At 34.1% G+C, this 15,398-nt stretch overlaps 1 protein-coding gene across 1 annotated transcript; it reads left to right on the top strand.

Moving 5' to 3' along the window:
- The first annotated feature begins 11,207 nt into the window (after positions 1–11,207).
- Positions 11,208–13,071, top strand: LOC110021428 (pectinesterase inhibitor 9-like). The gene is made up of 2 exons (XM_020719911.1): positions 11,208–11,831; positions 12,989–13,071. Exons 1-2 carry the CDS (start codon positions 11,333–11,335, stop codon positions 13,069–13,071), a joined length of 582 nt encoding a protein of 193 aa, XP_020575570.1. The 5' UTR covers positions 11,208–11,332.
- The last annotated feature ends 2,327 nt before the right edge of the window (positions 13,072–15,398 follow it).

Raw genomic sequence — 15,398 nt, forward strand, 5'->3', positions numbered from 1 at the left:
GAGTTTACACAAAAAAATAAATATATATATATATATATATATATATATATATATATAGTCAAATGATATGCCATAAACAAATTTTCATGATCCGACATAAATCTCGAAATGTGATAAAATAAGACCACAACTTGCAAAACTCCACTTCCACTTCAACTTCTTAAAAAGGCAGGAAAAGATAATTTTTGTCAAATGCCACAAAGTGCAGTGCGACACCGCACTTTTGCCCCACCTTTAGACATAGAATGAAAGGGATTTTTTTGCATAGCTGGGCTTATCTAATTAAAATAATTATTTTACTATAGGTTTGCTAAAAAAAGAGTTTTTTTACTCACACATGTGCATCAAGATTCTAGTTTATATGGATGAATGTTCATGTAACATATCAATATTATTTGAATTATTAATGATGATTAAGAGCTTATTTTAATTAATCTTATTTACATAATAATTTTATTTAATTAATTATAAAAGCAAAATTAACACTGATATTTTAATTTTTAATCTAGAAAATATGTGAGTCAATTATTTTATTATATTTACGTGTACCTTTTTTACTTATTTTTAAGTCTTACATATATCCTTGCTTGAGGATCTTTGCATAGTTTCATTGTTATCAAGTTGATTAAAAATTTTAGGACACATGGACAATAAGATATCTTCAACTTTTTTTTCTCAAATCCTTCTTCCAATAGCCCAACAAAAACTCTTTTTGAGGCCACAGAGTTTGCCTGTTTGTTATGGCATACCAATAATGATCATTGACTAACATAGACATTTTAAATGTGCTACATGGCCATTCTCCAAATGATGATTCTATCATGTCAATAGTTTTTTGTTAAATAATATTTGTCATGAGTATAAGAGATTCTAAAGACATGTCCTTTTGATACATCAAACTCAAAGTTTTATAACTTGTATGATATCTAACTATCTATCGACTTCCACTAAGCGTTCAATGTTCTATATATGTATATTTCATCGTATCACAGCTCTTTCCACCACCTTGGATGATCATGTATAGCGTGTACATCATTGCTCACCTCAACATTGCATTTAATAGGTGACATGAGTGTTTAGAAGCTTCGAAAGGACCTTGAACCCTTCTTCTTCCTCTCCCTCAAGCCTTATCATATTTTCTCTTTATAATGGCACAAGATAAGACACAAATTTACTTAAAATTTGTATTTGGTGCCTCTCCATTATCTATTTTTAAAATTAATTTTTTCGACAAATCTTTTATTTTAGCTAAACTCTGGCCACACTACTAAAATAACCCAGCTCAAAGGCTTATAAAAAATTTTGCCCTTCTTAAGTGAATCTCAAGAGAAGTTTGGTCAAATCCCCTCTGCTAGTTTACTCGAATCATTTTATTATGTTTATATATTTTTCTTCTCTAATGGAAGATGATTCAACTCATAACAAATCTATAAATCGTCTTCCTTTTTATTATAGGTATTTTTGAAATACATGCAAATAAGGGATTTAAGAACAATAGAAAATATTTTATCATGTAGTTTTGGGAGCTTTCTAATGAAAAAAAAAGTGATTTCATGGTGTGTTAAATGTTTCCTTGGCTCCATAAAGCTGAGAATACTTCAAGAAGTTATTGGAGAGGAGCTTGTCTTATCACCATTTAAGTAATCATTCAAATATTTTTTATCAACTACCACAAACTATAAAATTGGGTCTTATCTCTTCACGAATACTCTTAGAAGAGCCCTTTCTAATGAATTTTGACCTCCTTCTCAAGTGAAAAATATTTAGTGTGGAGTTTGGATGCATCAAGACTTCGTGCATAACCACATCAAGACTTAGGGTCTGATTGGGGCAACTACAGCTTATCCAGCTTATCATGATAATTTGGTGATAAACAACTGATTCAGATAAGTTTTTTGTCCGTTTGGTTTGTGCGTTTAGAGAACAGCTGATTCTGGAAAAATGACCAATCTGCCCCTTTTCTGGATAAACTGCAGTTGTTTGGTTTGTGCGTTTTGTAAACAACTTATTTGCAGATTTTCTTTGTTAAATAGAGAAATTAGAATTAAAATCCCCATATACCATTATTTGTGCATTCAAGGGTCAACTCAAAATCAAATCATATACAAATTTTTTATCTAGCTTAGCAGAACCATAACTTTCATATACAAATCTACGATTTTATGAATTTTATGGGGTGGAAGAAAAAATGGAATAAGAAAGTGTAATCATAAAAAACTAAAAGTGCACGAAATTGAATAGTAGAAATCATCAACTTTCCTTTTTAAGTTTAATGTGCTCGTATTAAAAAGCTCTGAACGAACAAAAAGAGAGCTCTGCAAGAAACAACCCCTCATCCTTCATCAGCAAAATACAAAATAAAAACTGCTTGCAGAACAAGCTTACCCGAAGGTTGTAATCTGGGCCAGAAAGAATGGGTACTGCTTCATGGGAACAAGAGCAAGCTTATAGAGAACTTGATTCGCCACAGCAAGAAACACCGCAACCGCTGCGGAGGCAGCCATACCAGCATCGGTGATGCCGAAGTTTAGCTCCGCCTCCTTCTTCGAAGTGAAAACAGGTAGACACGGGCGAGCCTCATCAAATTAACCGATACATTTGTTGCGGAAGGATGAGAAAGATGGGAGTTTCGGTGGTCTCTGTAACGAGCGATCCCTTCGTTGTGGTTTTCTTCATCGCAGTAGATACGGTTTTCTTCATCGCAAGAGAGAAGGGATCGCGAGAGATCCGTGTGAGAGGAGGCAGGGGGTCAAGCGATCCATGCGAAAGGAGATGAGAGCAGAGTTGTCTTTAGCTCGAACGAAACGCGGTTCGCGGGATCCTACCCGCGATCCGCGTCTAATGTAAAACCGAGAACGCCTTATTCAAAAACGCCTCCTAAACATTTTTTTTTTTCAAATAGCAGGTGACGTTTTCAAAACGCCACCGCTGTGAATAAGCTCCCCCAAACGCATTAATGTATAACGAGATTGTACACGTTGTACTAGAATCTGCACAACATGTAAAAACTGCTTGTATACGGAGTCCGAATGTATCCGAACTCCGCACATAATATTCTCTTATTTCCCAACCAATGCAAAGATCTGAGGAGTTAAACATCTAAAAGATTTTCGATACCATTAAGAACTGCGAGGGACATTTACATACATACCACCAAAAAAGAGGGAAGAAAAGATCTCCATGAAAATATTATTACTAGGAAACACTTTGGTTTACATAGAAAGAGTAACACTCTAAAAATCCAATATTGCGTCCTTTTATGCTCATGGGCTTCATATAACGCTACACCAGAAATATAAATGTTCTCATTTAATGCAAACTATGTTATAACTTATGATCAGTGCTAAGCAATCACCAACGTTACATTTTATAATGTTAGGATAAGTAACTGCTCACATTATAGTTTTGCTAAGCAGTCACCTATATGATATATTCGAGCCCTTTTCAAGCTCTTAGGGTGAGTTGACAGAGTTGGCTTGGCTTGCTAAAAAGGTCTCGACTAGGGGCTTGTTATTACAGTCACTCTCTTGAGTATGTCGGTTCGAGCTGCCCAGACTGAGATGCAGGTGCAAGCAATCAGACCAAACTATCCTGGTCGAGTTGTGCATATAGAGTTGCTATGTTGTACCGGTCGACCAAACTGACTGATTGGCTGACTCCTTATCATGGGCCCGATTGAACCAATTTCTTTTGTACAAGTCAATAAATTGGTGTTGAGATTAGTGTAATGTAGTGGTATTTAAATAGCCCTTGCATTATATTAATTAATTAATTTTTTTAATTGTAAGTGTCAGGTTGGTTGGATTGGAATAACTTGCAGCATAAGCCTAAAGCAGTATTCAACTACAGTGATATTTTGATTGGGTTGGATATTGGCTTTATTTGAAGTAATCATTTCATGTAAATAATTTTGCTTTTTTTTTATTTTCATGAAAGTATTTTGTTATTATTGCCACGTCATTATTATAAACATTGGGTCGAATTCTTGCATGTAATAAAAAATTACAGGAATAATCTTGTTTGGGTTAAAATGAAAGAAAAGTTATGGATATTGTTTGGATTTTTATTAATGTTGATAAAGAAAACAATGACTAAATTTTAATTTATTTGTTACCACAAAATATATGTTTTTTTTATATTTGGTCTCAATTTGGCCTTTGGTACTAGTTGAGCTCCTAAAGTCATCTGAGGGGCATACATCATCATGTACCAATTTAAGTTACTTCTCCTAAGAAACTCATTAGTAAATTATAGGTACTCACCATGTCTACATGTTGCCTACAAACCTATTTCATTAGCAACATAACTACACAAACTAAATTCAATCACTATATTACCTATATGATTGTATCATGTGATTACTCATTTGTTGTTGCATGTTAGAATATTCAAAGCAGTAAAGAGATAGAGTTTTGTTTTTTTTTTATTTTGTTCATAGTCTTGCACATTCACATATAGTAGCAGTCGAGCAGCATAGGAAAGACGTAGAATTTCTTATGTAGAAACATAGGAAAAGAAAACAAAAATCAGAAAATCTGGCCTACTTGAATTTATTCAACTGGTGTATATTATGGATTATAGATGTTGCTTTTCTCGGATTTGGAGAAAGTGTTGATGCTATAGGATTGACATGAATTATAGATGATGACTTCCATAATAAAACATGGAGGAGATTTGAGATGTGGATTGTTATTGGCAGCAAAGAGGGATATTTAATCCAAGATGTCTATTATAAGCCTTGTGTCAACGTCTAGTGTTGAGGTTGATGTCAATAGCGGATGTCTGACTTGTTGTTGATGACATGCATTAAAGTTGATACTAATTATATGTATTGAATTTATTAAGGCAGACGTGCAGTGAAGAAGATAATGTTGACATTAATCCATTTTATTAGCGATGACATGCATCAACATCACTATTAGTGACCAACATCGAGCTTCAAGGTGATAAAAAACATTGAACTTCTTAGGAAATTGAGAGAAAGGATGGTAATCACACAACATAATCTATTGAGGAAGGAGATAATAGTAAGGAGATGATAGTCAACCGATAACATTCAAAATGAAGGTGGTCAAATAATAAGAGTAAGAAAAATTATACATAATAATTAATATTTCAAGACATTCATGTTCATGAACATTATAAGTGTATTTCTTATTTAGAGAGAGAAAAATTATCCATCATAATTAATTTTTCAAAACATTCATATTCATGAACATGATGCGTGTCTAGGAAAGTAATAGTGTCTTATTTTAAATTAATAGTATGGATGTAATATTTGTATTTGACTTGTTCTGTGGAGAGATTATAGCGTCCGGACATCGGGAGCAAATTTGCGTCCGGTGTCCAATTAAAATTGATTACATGGAAATGTGGGTCCGAATGAAATATACGATTTTTGTTATTTCTAAAAGAGTGGAACCCACCCTAACACGTGTATATTTTTAACTGGACAACGGACGTAAATTTACGTAAGGTGTCCCGTAGCAATAATTTTTTGTTCTGTGAATGCTTTACTCTTAATAACTTTTTATTTTTCTTATACATGTTTAATTATCATATACAAAATCATTGTAAACTTATAGATGTTATTAATTGCGATGCAGTTTTGTATTTAATGTTCACTATTGTGTAAGCGTGATTTTATGGACTTCGATTAATGCTTTCTTGCACGAATTTTGGCGTATGATTTTTTATTTTGATTTTTCTTTAGCTTGATTTGTACGTAACTGCATGTGCATGTGAATAATGCAGAATCGGAGCATGTTGCCAATTACTTGTGCTGCTTGTTCGCTCCTAGTAGCTTGCATGTTAATGACCTTTCTTGTCTTTATTAAATATACTGTTTTTATTGGAAAATATTATTTAATTATTAGAAAAATTCATAATTATTACAAAAATGTTTAAGATGCAATTCTTACTATTTAAAGTTATGTTTAGATACTCAACAGTTGTGAAAATAATAATAATTATTATACACAAAGCTAAATAATATATTTAAAACATGTAAATAGTTGATTTTAGAGAGAGAATATGGCTAATGTAAAATAAACATATATTGTGAATATTGCTAACGTCATGTGATACAAAAATTTTCTCAATATTGAAAAGCATAATAATGTGGAAAATAAAATTACACAGAAAATAAATAATCAAACAACGATGTATGATTTATGTGGTTTGGGCAAATCAACATATGGTGAGTGTTTTATTTCATTTCTCTTTCTTAATTTTAAAGAAGTCGTTAGTATATCCATCATTGTAGACTTTTTTTTTTTTAAGTTTCTCTTCTGGATCATGTAAATGATTAAGAATAAAGAGGAATTAGAAAAGCATGACATACAACAAAGCGCGAGAACTTCCGTGCGACAAAACCTCGTAAAGATTGACCAAGCATATACGCCCAAACAAAATCAGACCGAAATAGCTTGTGCCAAATATCTACAAAAAATGCCTACGAAAGTTACTCACAACTAGAGATTTAAGCGTGTTTGCCTATTCTGGGGTCCAGAGTGCTCCCAAGGGGAACATGTCCCACTTAGTTAATTACATCTTGGGGGTTGCCCAAGAATACTCTTGATTCAGAGAATTTTGCTTTCATTTAAAGTGAGAACTAACACAAAGCTATCAAATGACAGTTATTTCACAGGGGAATACACTGATGCTTTTAAAATTCTCGCTGAGTCATGGGGTGGAGAGTGGGTCTCTCAAGGTCACGCATGGGTAATAGACTCATCAACACACATAGCCTACAAAATAACCATATCATTTTGACGGAGTATCCCGATACATCAAAACACTTTCACGTCATAAGAGCAGATGACAAAATTTTGTATCCCAAATGGGTTACAGCTCATTGGGAATTGGGCCACCAAAATGATATTAATGACAACAAGAGAAGTGACAAGGCTCAATGAGGGTAGTTAAAGGAAGGGAAGAGTGATCTTTAATAGGTAGAGGTGGTCAAGTCAGGGTACCACAGGGCCCATCATTCTAAGCTACTAGGACTCTAAGTCTACTTGATCGTAAAAGTAGTCGACACAACAAGTTTAGAGATCTCCAGTCAGCAATTTGTGAATTACGTCGTCCACAGGGACCTCAATAGCCTCAAGGTCAAAGGAACGAAACTATATCATATGATCAATCAATGTTTTACCAAAATCTGAAGTGAAGCCTCTCTATAGTGGTGTTAGAAGAATCTTGAGTAACATCAACCATTCTAGTCGTTATAGTATTTTGAAGATACTAAAGATTATGATGGTGAACTCTCTTCGTAAAAATCAATGCTCCACGACATATCCTCAAAACTTCTGCCTTACTAAGTACTATGTAGGCCTTGGCCTCTAAGACCCCAACTAATAGAAAATTCTTCATGATATCTGGAATAAGTCTAACATCAGTCAACTCCCTCATAGTACCATCATAAATCTTTGATCATTGCTCATAGTCACTGAACCACTATCAAGCTTCTTGTACATGCATAACCTCTCTCCATGGGCACAAATATGATAGGTAATACATGTGTTCATAATCTAGCATGAATCATCGATATGCAAACTATGAGAAACCATATATAACAATACATTTGAATTCACTTTGTCACACCTCTCCATAAAAGATTGGGTTTCTCTTGAAAGGAGACTCCCTTGCCTTTCTAATTTAACTTCAAATAATCTTTCTTCTAATGATTTATCTCTAAATAGAAAACAAATTGATTTTTCTCATGATCACACATACGAGACTTGTCCCACTTTTGAGAAGTATCACAGCTGTCTCCATTTTTTTACCAATTCTTTTTTATTTGAGATCCACCTTGGAGTGTAAATGCCTTCACTGACTCGATCTTTACAAACTCCATATCTCTTTAACAGAACTCATAGTTCAACAAAATCATCGTCATCTTGGCATAGTTCAATATCTCATTCTCATGAACGAGTGCTATTGTGAAATTTTCACACAGATCGGGAACGAATTGAACAGAAAAAATGAGTTTGTTATGTTTATCTCCAATCTCATTATCCAAATTTAACAGATATATCCTAATAAAATCATTTATGTTTGTATCAATAATAACCCTATATCTCATCTAAAACCTGTAGAATCAATATTTAAAGAAGATTCTCTACACGCTTCATATAAAACCGTAGTTTCACTTATAACCCTTCTTCTCGCATATTGAGACCGTTGTTTTAATAAAAATTGTGCCGCGTGCTAATCATAAAATCTCATTCAGAACTCCAAAACAGAGCAACCCTTGGGCTCTGTTTGAGAAGGCTTTCGATTTCCATTCGATCGCACACAGTGCTATTGTATGGTAAAATCAACGTTTGTCGATGAAACTTTTTCATAATATCTCCGAACATTGTATCAGAAAAACATCAAAATTTTATCATTTCAGAATGAAGATGATGAGCCCGGTTCCACAAACCACACGGGACATTTGAAAGGGCTTCAGACGGAGCCTTAATTCGGCTTGCGGTTGATCTCAAATACAGCTTAAAGCATTTTGACGGGCTACATTAGCATATACTATCCAATTGTGACGAATAATTGTGTTGGTGAAATACGACAAAAAAGCCAAACAGCATCTTTTATCACGGGATAGCCGGAGATGGACCACAAGGCATAGTTTCGGCTGCACATAAGGCTACACTATTAAGATATTGGCGACTGATTTTCTGAAAAAAATGCTTAGATCCAATATTATATGTGACTTTATTTTATTATGTACTTCATTTCACGGTATTTATATGCATCAAGCATTTATGCCATGCCTTTCCAGCTAAATTTTGATGGAAAGTGCCTTCTTTCACTGAAGTTAAATCTCATCAATGTTTATAAAGTTAGAGAAGTGTTTGATAAATAAATTTATGTTAAGTAAATAATAATAATTCTAAGGCATCATATCGCACATGTGAGATCTAAGATTTTCAGAGACGCCAGAGAATATTTTGATAATAAATTATTGGGGAATTTTGATATATACCGCACTCAATTTTTTTTTTTATTTTAAATTATAGACCACCTAAAATTTGATATTTATATTTATAATATTTTGACGTGAAGAATCTATATATGAAAATGTATATTTCACTTTGAAATACTTATTGGGTTCTTAGTTGTTCTTGTGAGCACACACCGAGAGTATAGGATTAAGTGAAGGAATTAAGAGAGAAAAAGAGTTTAGCGAGTCAAGAGTTTACTGTAAAGAGAATCGGTGAAAGTTCTTTTTATTTATTTTTTTGCCTCTTATTTATAGATGTGTATTTTGTATAATTATAAAAATGAATGAAAATTGATCTTAATATAATTGATGCTTAAAGTAATCATATGGATTTCTTACTATAAGAGCATCACAATTTAAATTTTAATATGATAGTAACTTGGCTAGTCGACTTGCTTGAATTTGGTCAAGTGAGGCGACCAATTGAGTTGCGACTACGCCATAGGTTGGTCGGTCGAGGCACCTGGTTGAGTGTTGATCTCGACCGCCGTGGTAAAGGCGGGTCGACTTATTAGTCGCAATCAATGGTACCCGTCTGCGTCCCGGTCAATAGAGACTGTCGGCGTGTCCGTCATTCTAAGACTAAAAATAAAATTTTATAAGATTGTGGTGAGACCTGCAATGCTCTATGGTTCATAATGTTGGCCTTTAAAAGAGAAGCATAAAGCTAAGTGAAGTGTTAACGAGATGAGAATACTTAGGTGGGTGAGTGGCTTTACACTCAGAAAAAAATTGCTAAATGAATATATTTGTGATAGGTTTGCCTCCAGTGATGGAAGAATCATCATAGATGGTTTGTCCACATTAAATGTTGACCATCATATGATTCAGTTAGAAGGGTGGATTCTTTAGATTCGGCATATGTTAAGAAAAACGGGTAGATCTAAAAAGACTTGGTCATATTGTATAAAAAAAAATCTTAATTTATTAAAATAGAATGAAAATATGACACTCAATCGAACGCAATGGAGAAAAAAGATACATGTAGCCGAACCCAATTACCGAGATAAAGATTTGTTGCTGTTACTGTTGTTGATCTTAAGATTTAGTTTTTTTGGCTTTGTTGGCGATGTTTATCTTATTTTCACAGTATTTTTATGTGTCTATTATCTTGATCTCTTCTCAGGGAGATAATTTTTGGCTCTCCAGGTTTGGTTGTCGTTTGAGATGAAGGACTATCTTTATTGTTGGTGATTGATTCTGACAAGCCTTTCTTCGTACCTGAAGAAGTTCCTAGCATTTATTATTGTGTTACGTGTTTGGAATCTGTTGCTGCTTAGGAATTGTCTTCTTCGCTGTTTCATATGCTCTCTTCGGGCGCTTCTGGCTGGAGCTTTTTGGGGTGGGCTGCATCTGTTAGCTATTTTTGGAGCTGTACTTCTTAGCTAGATTCCCTTTAATTGGTGTCTGGATTATTTTAGGTTGAGTTGTGTTTTTTGTTTTTATTTTTTCCAATATTTTTGTATATAAGAAAAAGTTAATGTGACTTTTATTTTTCTAAGAAGGTTAAAAATAAAAAAGCCACGCAGGTGCAATCCCGCAAATGCTGGCGATCTATCGCCACATTTCCAGCCCGAAGAAACGCCCAAGCCTTTTCTCACGCGGCTCTCACGCGGGCGCGGCACGCCGGCGTGCTAGTGCGGCCCGCGTTTCCATTTGTTCATATATTTTATTCCACCGCAGACGACCGTTATTAGTTGCAAGTTAAAACTGGTATATAAAAAAAAACATAAAATTGTTTCTCATGTAAGATAATATATTTTAAAATGAGTGGCTAACCATTATACACATTTTACATGATATATTGAAAAACTATAATTACTTGCTTGTCTTCTATGATTTTTTTATTTCTTTTTAATTTTTGTTCTTTTTTGTTTGTTCTTTTCATACGATGGACTGTATATCTTTCATTAAGGAGTGCTATTTTGGTGTTTATTAGAGTGTTGTTCGCGTTCTGTTTATTAATGTTGTCATATTTTAGAGTTTTCATTCTTATTGACATTTTTGTTTGTTGTTTTCATTCTTTTCCGTGTGAGTTGTAATTTATATATTCATTTTGTAACTCATTTTTGCCTAAATAAAATTAAGTATGATCCTCACATTTTTTCAATATATATATATATATATAATTATGACCGACATTTTCCAACGCATTCCTTCTTTTTTAGTGACATTTAAATAAATACCACGCAATCCACAAACACACAGCTTTAGACTTGTACATCAATCAGCCATTCATCTCGCCGAATGGCACTCCCGTAATTTCCTTCCAACCCTTCCCATTTATAATCACCCAACGCCGACCCGAAACCGCAAGCCGCAAATCCCATGGCCTCCATCCTCCACATAGCCCTTCTCTTCACCGTCATTCTCCCTCCGGCGGTCGCCGCCACAACCAACTCCACTGACTTCATCCTCCGCAACTGCGCCGTAACCCTCTACCCTCACCTCTGCTACACCTCCCTCAAACCCTACGCACCCGCCGTCCACCAAAGTCAACTAACCCTCGCCATCGCCGCCGCGAATGTCAGCCTGGCCAGGATAAAGGCCGCATCTTTTCAGGCGGCTAGGCTGCGCAGAAACTGTACAGGCAGGCTAAGCGAGGCGCTGAGCGACTGTGTGGATTCCCTGAGGACGGCTGCAGATCTGACTCGGCAGTCGGTGGAGGAGATCCAGAAGCTCGGACCGGAGGCGAAGGCTGGAGGGCCGGGGTTCTCGTGGGGGGTTTCTAACGCTCAGACGTGGATGAGTGCTGCTCTCACGAATGAAGATACTTGCATTGATGACTTTGATGGCGTCAGCGGCGGGGGGGGGGCGGGGGGGGGAGGTAGGTGGTGGTTGGGATTGTGGGGAGGGTGAAACAGTATAGTAGTAATGCGCTTGCGCTGCTCAATGCGCTTGTTGCGGGTTGATGCTTACTGTGATGAATATAATCTATAGTGTATTGTAATTATTGTTGTGCGATACTTTGATGTTTTGTGGGTGTGAGATGAGGAGAACTTATGTATTTTAAATTGTGTATGTTTAACGTGTAAAATATCTGGGGCATTTATGTGAATATCAGTTGATATTTATATATTTTACAGATGTAATATTTAGACTTTCATCTTTGCATGAATAACATTCAACTATTTCGTAGTATATAGACAGTATTTTTTTATTTTTTAAAATGATATATTTAATTGCTCGACATATTATATGTAAAACCATAAAAATTATATTGTATATATATAATTTCCAAAATATTTTATAAGAAAAAATTGAAAAGATTTATTTTTTATTGTTTAATTCTTCTAGAATATCGGGTTTCATATTGCTCATGAGTGTAGAAGAAGATCTAACAAACAAGAAAGAAAGGATGAAAGGAAGCAAGAGAGACCCCAGCTGAGTTACAACCCAAGATCTCCCAAATAAGGTTTGATAGAGAAAGGGGATCCCTCTCCCGCTTCTTCTCATTCTCCACTTATACATGTTTTAGCCCGATCTTAAAATTTGAGTCCTGGTGTCTAAAATTTTCCCACGATGACTCGATGAAAAGATTACGAACTAGGTGTCAGGCGGCTTGTATATGAGGATCTATCATTGTCAATTGTTGATGTTGATCATGACCTTTTGCATTTTATCATCGACTGATGAATATTATTGATAAGTCTGTTAAGTGAATCTGACAAGTAAGCTCAACAGGTCATTCTGACGAACCTATTCAGCAACTGACATAAGACAACTAACATTTCGACGAATAGAGTCGACAACAGGGGCGAAATCAAATTCTTTCCAAGAGGGGGAAAATTGTCACCTTAGAGCCAAAATTATATTTTAGGAGGGACATGAGTGATATTTCAGGAAGAGCAAATGACAAATTGATCTCTCATATAGGTAAATATCTGAATTTGAGGAGGGGAAATTATCCCGAGGGGCCTGCTCCGGTCGGCAGACCACGTTCGTTGACAAATTATCCCAACAATTGTTTTATCTTTTGAACAGATGGACTTATCATGCCCATGAGGTCTACTAGACGTGCATTGGCCCATAGAAATGGATTTTTTGTACGCATTGATGACTTCTAAATTCATTCAATTTGACTAATTTTTATTGATTTGTCCCCGACATAACATTTGTGACCATAGCCGATTTTGTAGACATAGAGCATGATTTTGTGAACATTTGTGCTCTCCTATTTTATATTTCCCAAAATAATTTTAGCATATATTTGACCCATGCATCTACGTGAGCTTTGCATTAATATTACTTATTTATATTGATATTAGCACATCCATAATCCCATCAAACACGTGCGAAAGATAACTAACCAATGCAGCACACGCAATCGTTCTTTAAACAACACGGGTCAACTTAATTCCGATGATTATGATTTCTGAATTTCGCATGCTCCGCAAATTATGCTAATTGACTCCAGATTAAAGCGCAAATCATGTTATCGGACACGCAGCATGGACAAATCATTACAGCATTCGATCTCAAATGTTGATATAGTTTATAATAATCATGTATATTAACTAAATACAAAATTATTTCTCAAAATAATTAGTGCATTTGGGCACCTATGCAGAGATGCATACGGTGTCCGATCTCCACCTTTCATCACAACAAGTTTTTTTTTTTTAAATGAGGCCCACCGTCATACTTCTTTGTTGTGATGGACGATGGAGATCGGATATCATATGGTGGTATCCGTATGAAATAATTTTCGAGAGCTTATAGGAAAATTATTTGTGATTAGAGGTAGCCATTCGAATCCATTTAATGTTTGCCATGTAAGTTATAGTATTCTGGGCCAGAGTGCTGTTTGTATATCTTGAAGGATAAGTCTTACGTAATAGTGTAACTAAAGATTCTGTTAGCTCTAATTTATAGCATATTAATTATAAGTAAAATAAAGGAAAAAAACAATAAAGGCTTGATTTCGTTCAAAGGCAAATCTTGTGACTGGTCAAACAATATATAAAAAAATTAATAATTATCAATAAAAAAATAATTTAATCATTTCCTTAAAACTTAGAATTGCTGATCTCTACAAAAATATATAAAAATATTTTATTTAATTCTCAATAAAAAATAAATTTAATTTTAATTTTTAATTAGCGATTTAATAATATAAGAAATTTACCAAAAAATTACCTCCTAATACTTATTCCATCCTTAAATAACAGTTGATTAAAGCCTAGGATCAGCGATGGGCCAATGGGCACAAAATGGCTACAATCGAGCGATCCCCCCCATCTCAGCCGCTTCTTCGCCGCAGTTCCAGGACAAAAAAAGAAAAAGTTTCTTGTTTTTTATTTTGAACGAGACATTTGAAGTTTTCATATCCTTAAATAAATTTTCAATTTATTATTTAATTTAAAAATTATTTAATATTATATTATTACGATTATTAACTGCTTTAGTTTATAGGATAAAATTTTTAACGTATTATATATTTAGTAAGGTTTTAAAGGACACATCATCAATTCTATATTTTTATATTTAAATAATATCTAAATTTTAGTTTTGATAGTGCTCGAATGCTTTGAAAAACAAATGCTCACTTCTGCCATAAGACAAAAAAAATGTTATTTTTTACATTAATATCATCCAAATCTTCCATATTATATTGAAAAATATATTATTTACCTTTAAAAAAATAAAATATATTATTTTAGGTCAAAATAAAAGGCATGTATGAAAAAAAAAGTTAGTGATGATCCTGAGGATAACTAACGATCCAGAAGGGAAGAATATGGTGAAGGTGAGCCCACTAAAAGAAGATCATTATGCCTATTTATCCAATCGAGTGAAGTTTTTCGAGTCAGGTGAGCAAGACCAAAGCCAATCATCAAAAGAGAGCCAACCCAAGGGAATATTTGATTCCCAAACAAGTCCAACCATCATAGAGATGACTAGAGGCTCATCATTGAGTCCAAGGATCGATAATTAGACCGTATCAGTAAGTCGATTCATACAGAGATTTCTTTTCCAATTACGAAGATAATGAAAAATTAAATTCTTGTACAAGCCACTGAGTACACTTTTAAATGAAAGTTAATCAATCATAAAAGCGTAAGCTTAATGATAAATTTAAGTATATAATAAAAACTTCATTCAAATAAAATTGAACCTTGATTTAGTGTATGTAAATATTAAATTTTGAAATTAATTTTAGAATCATATAAATTATATTCTTAATAAATTTATAATTAAATTGAATAACCTAATAAGATATATTTAGTGTACCTAAAATTGATCTCTTTTGAACCCAAAGAAACTTAAGAGCTTGAAATATTTTTTGAAATTTTTGGATATTATTTGAAGTGTCAAGCAATCAGTAGACCTTAAATCTCCATTAGAAAAATTCAAAGGTCTAAAATCTCTTTTACCACAAAAAATCTTTATA

The sequence above is a fragment of the Phalaenopsis equestris genome, unplaced genomic scaffold (genome assembly GCF_001263595.1).
Source record: "Phalaenopsis equestris unplaced genomic scaffold, ASM126359v1 Scaffold000134, whole genome shotgun sequence".
NCBI classification, from domain to species: Eukaryota; Viridiplantae; Streptophyta; class Magnoliopsida; order Asparagales; family Orchidaceae; genus Phalaenopsis; species Phalaenopsis equestris.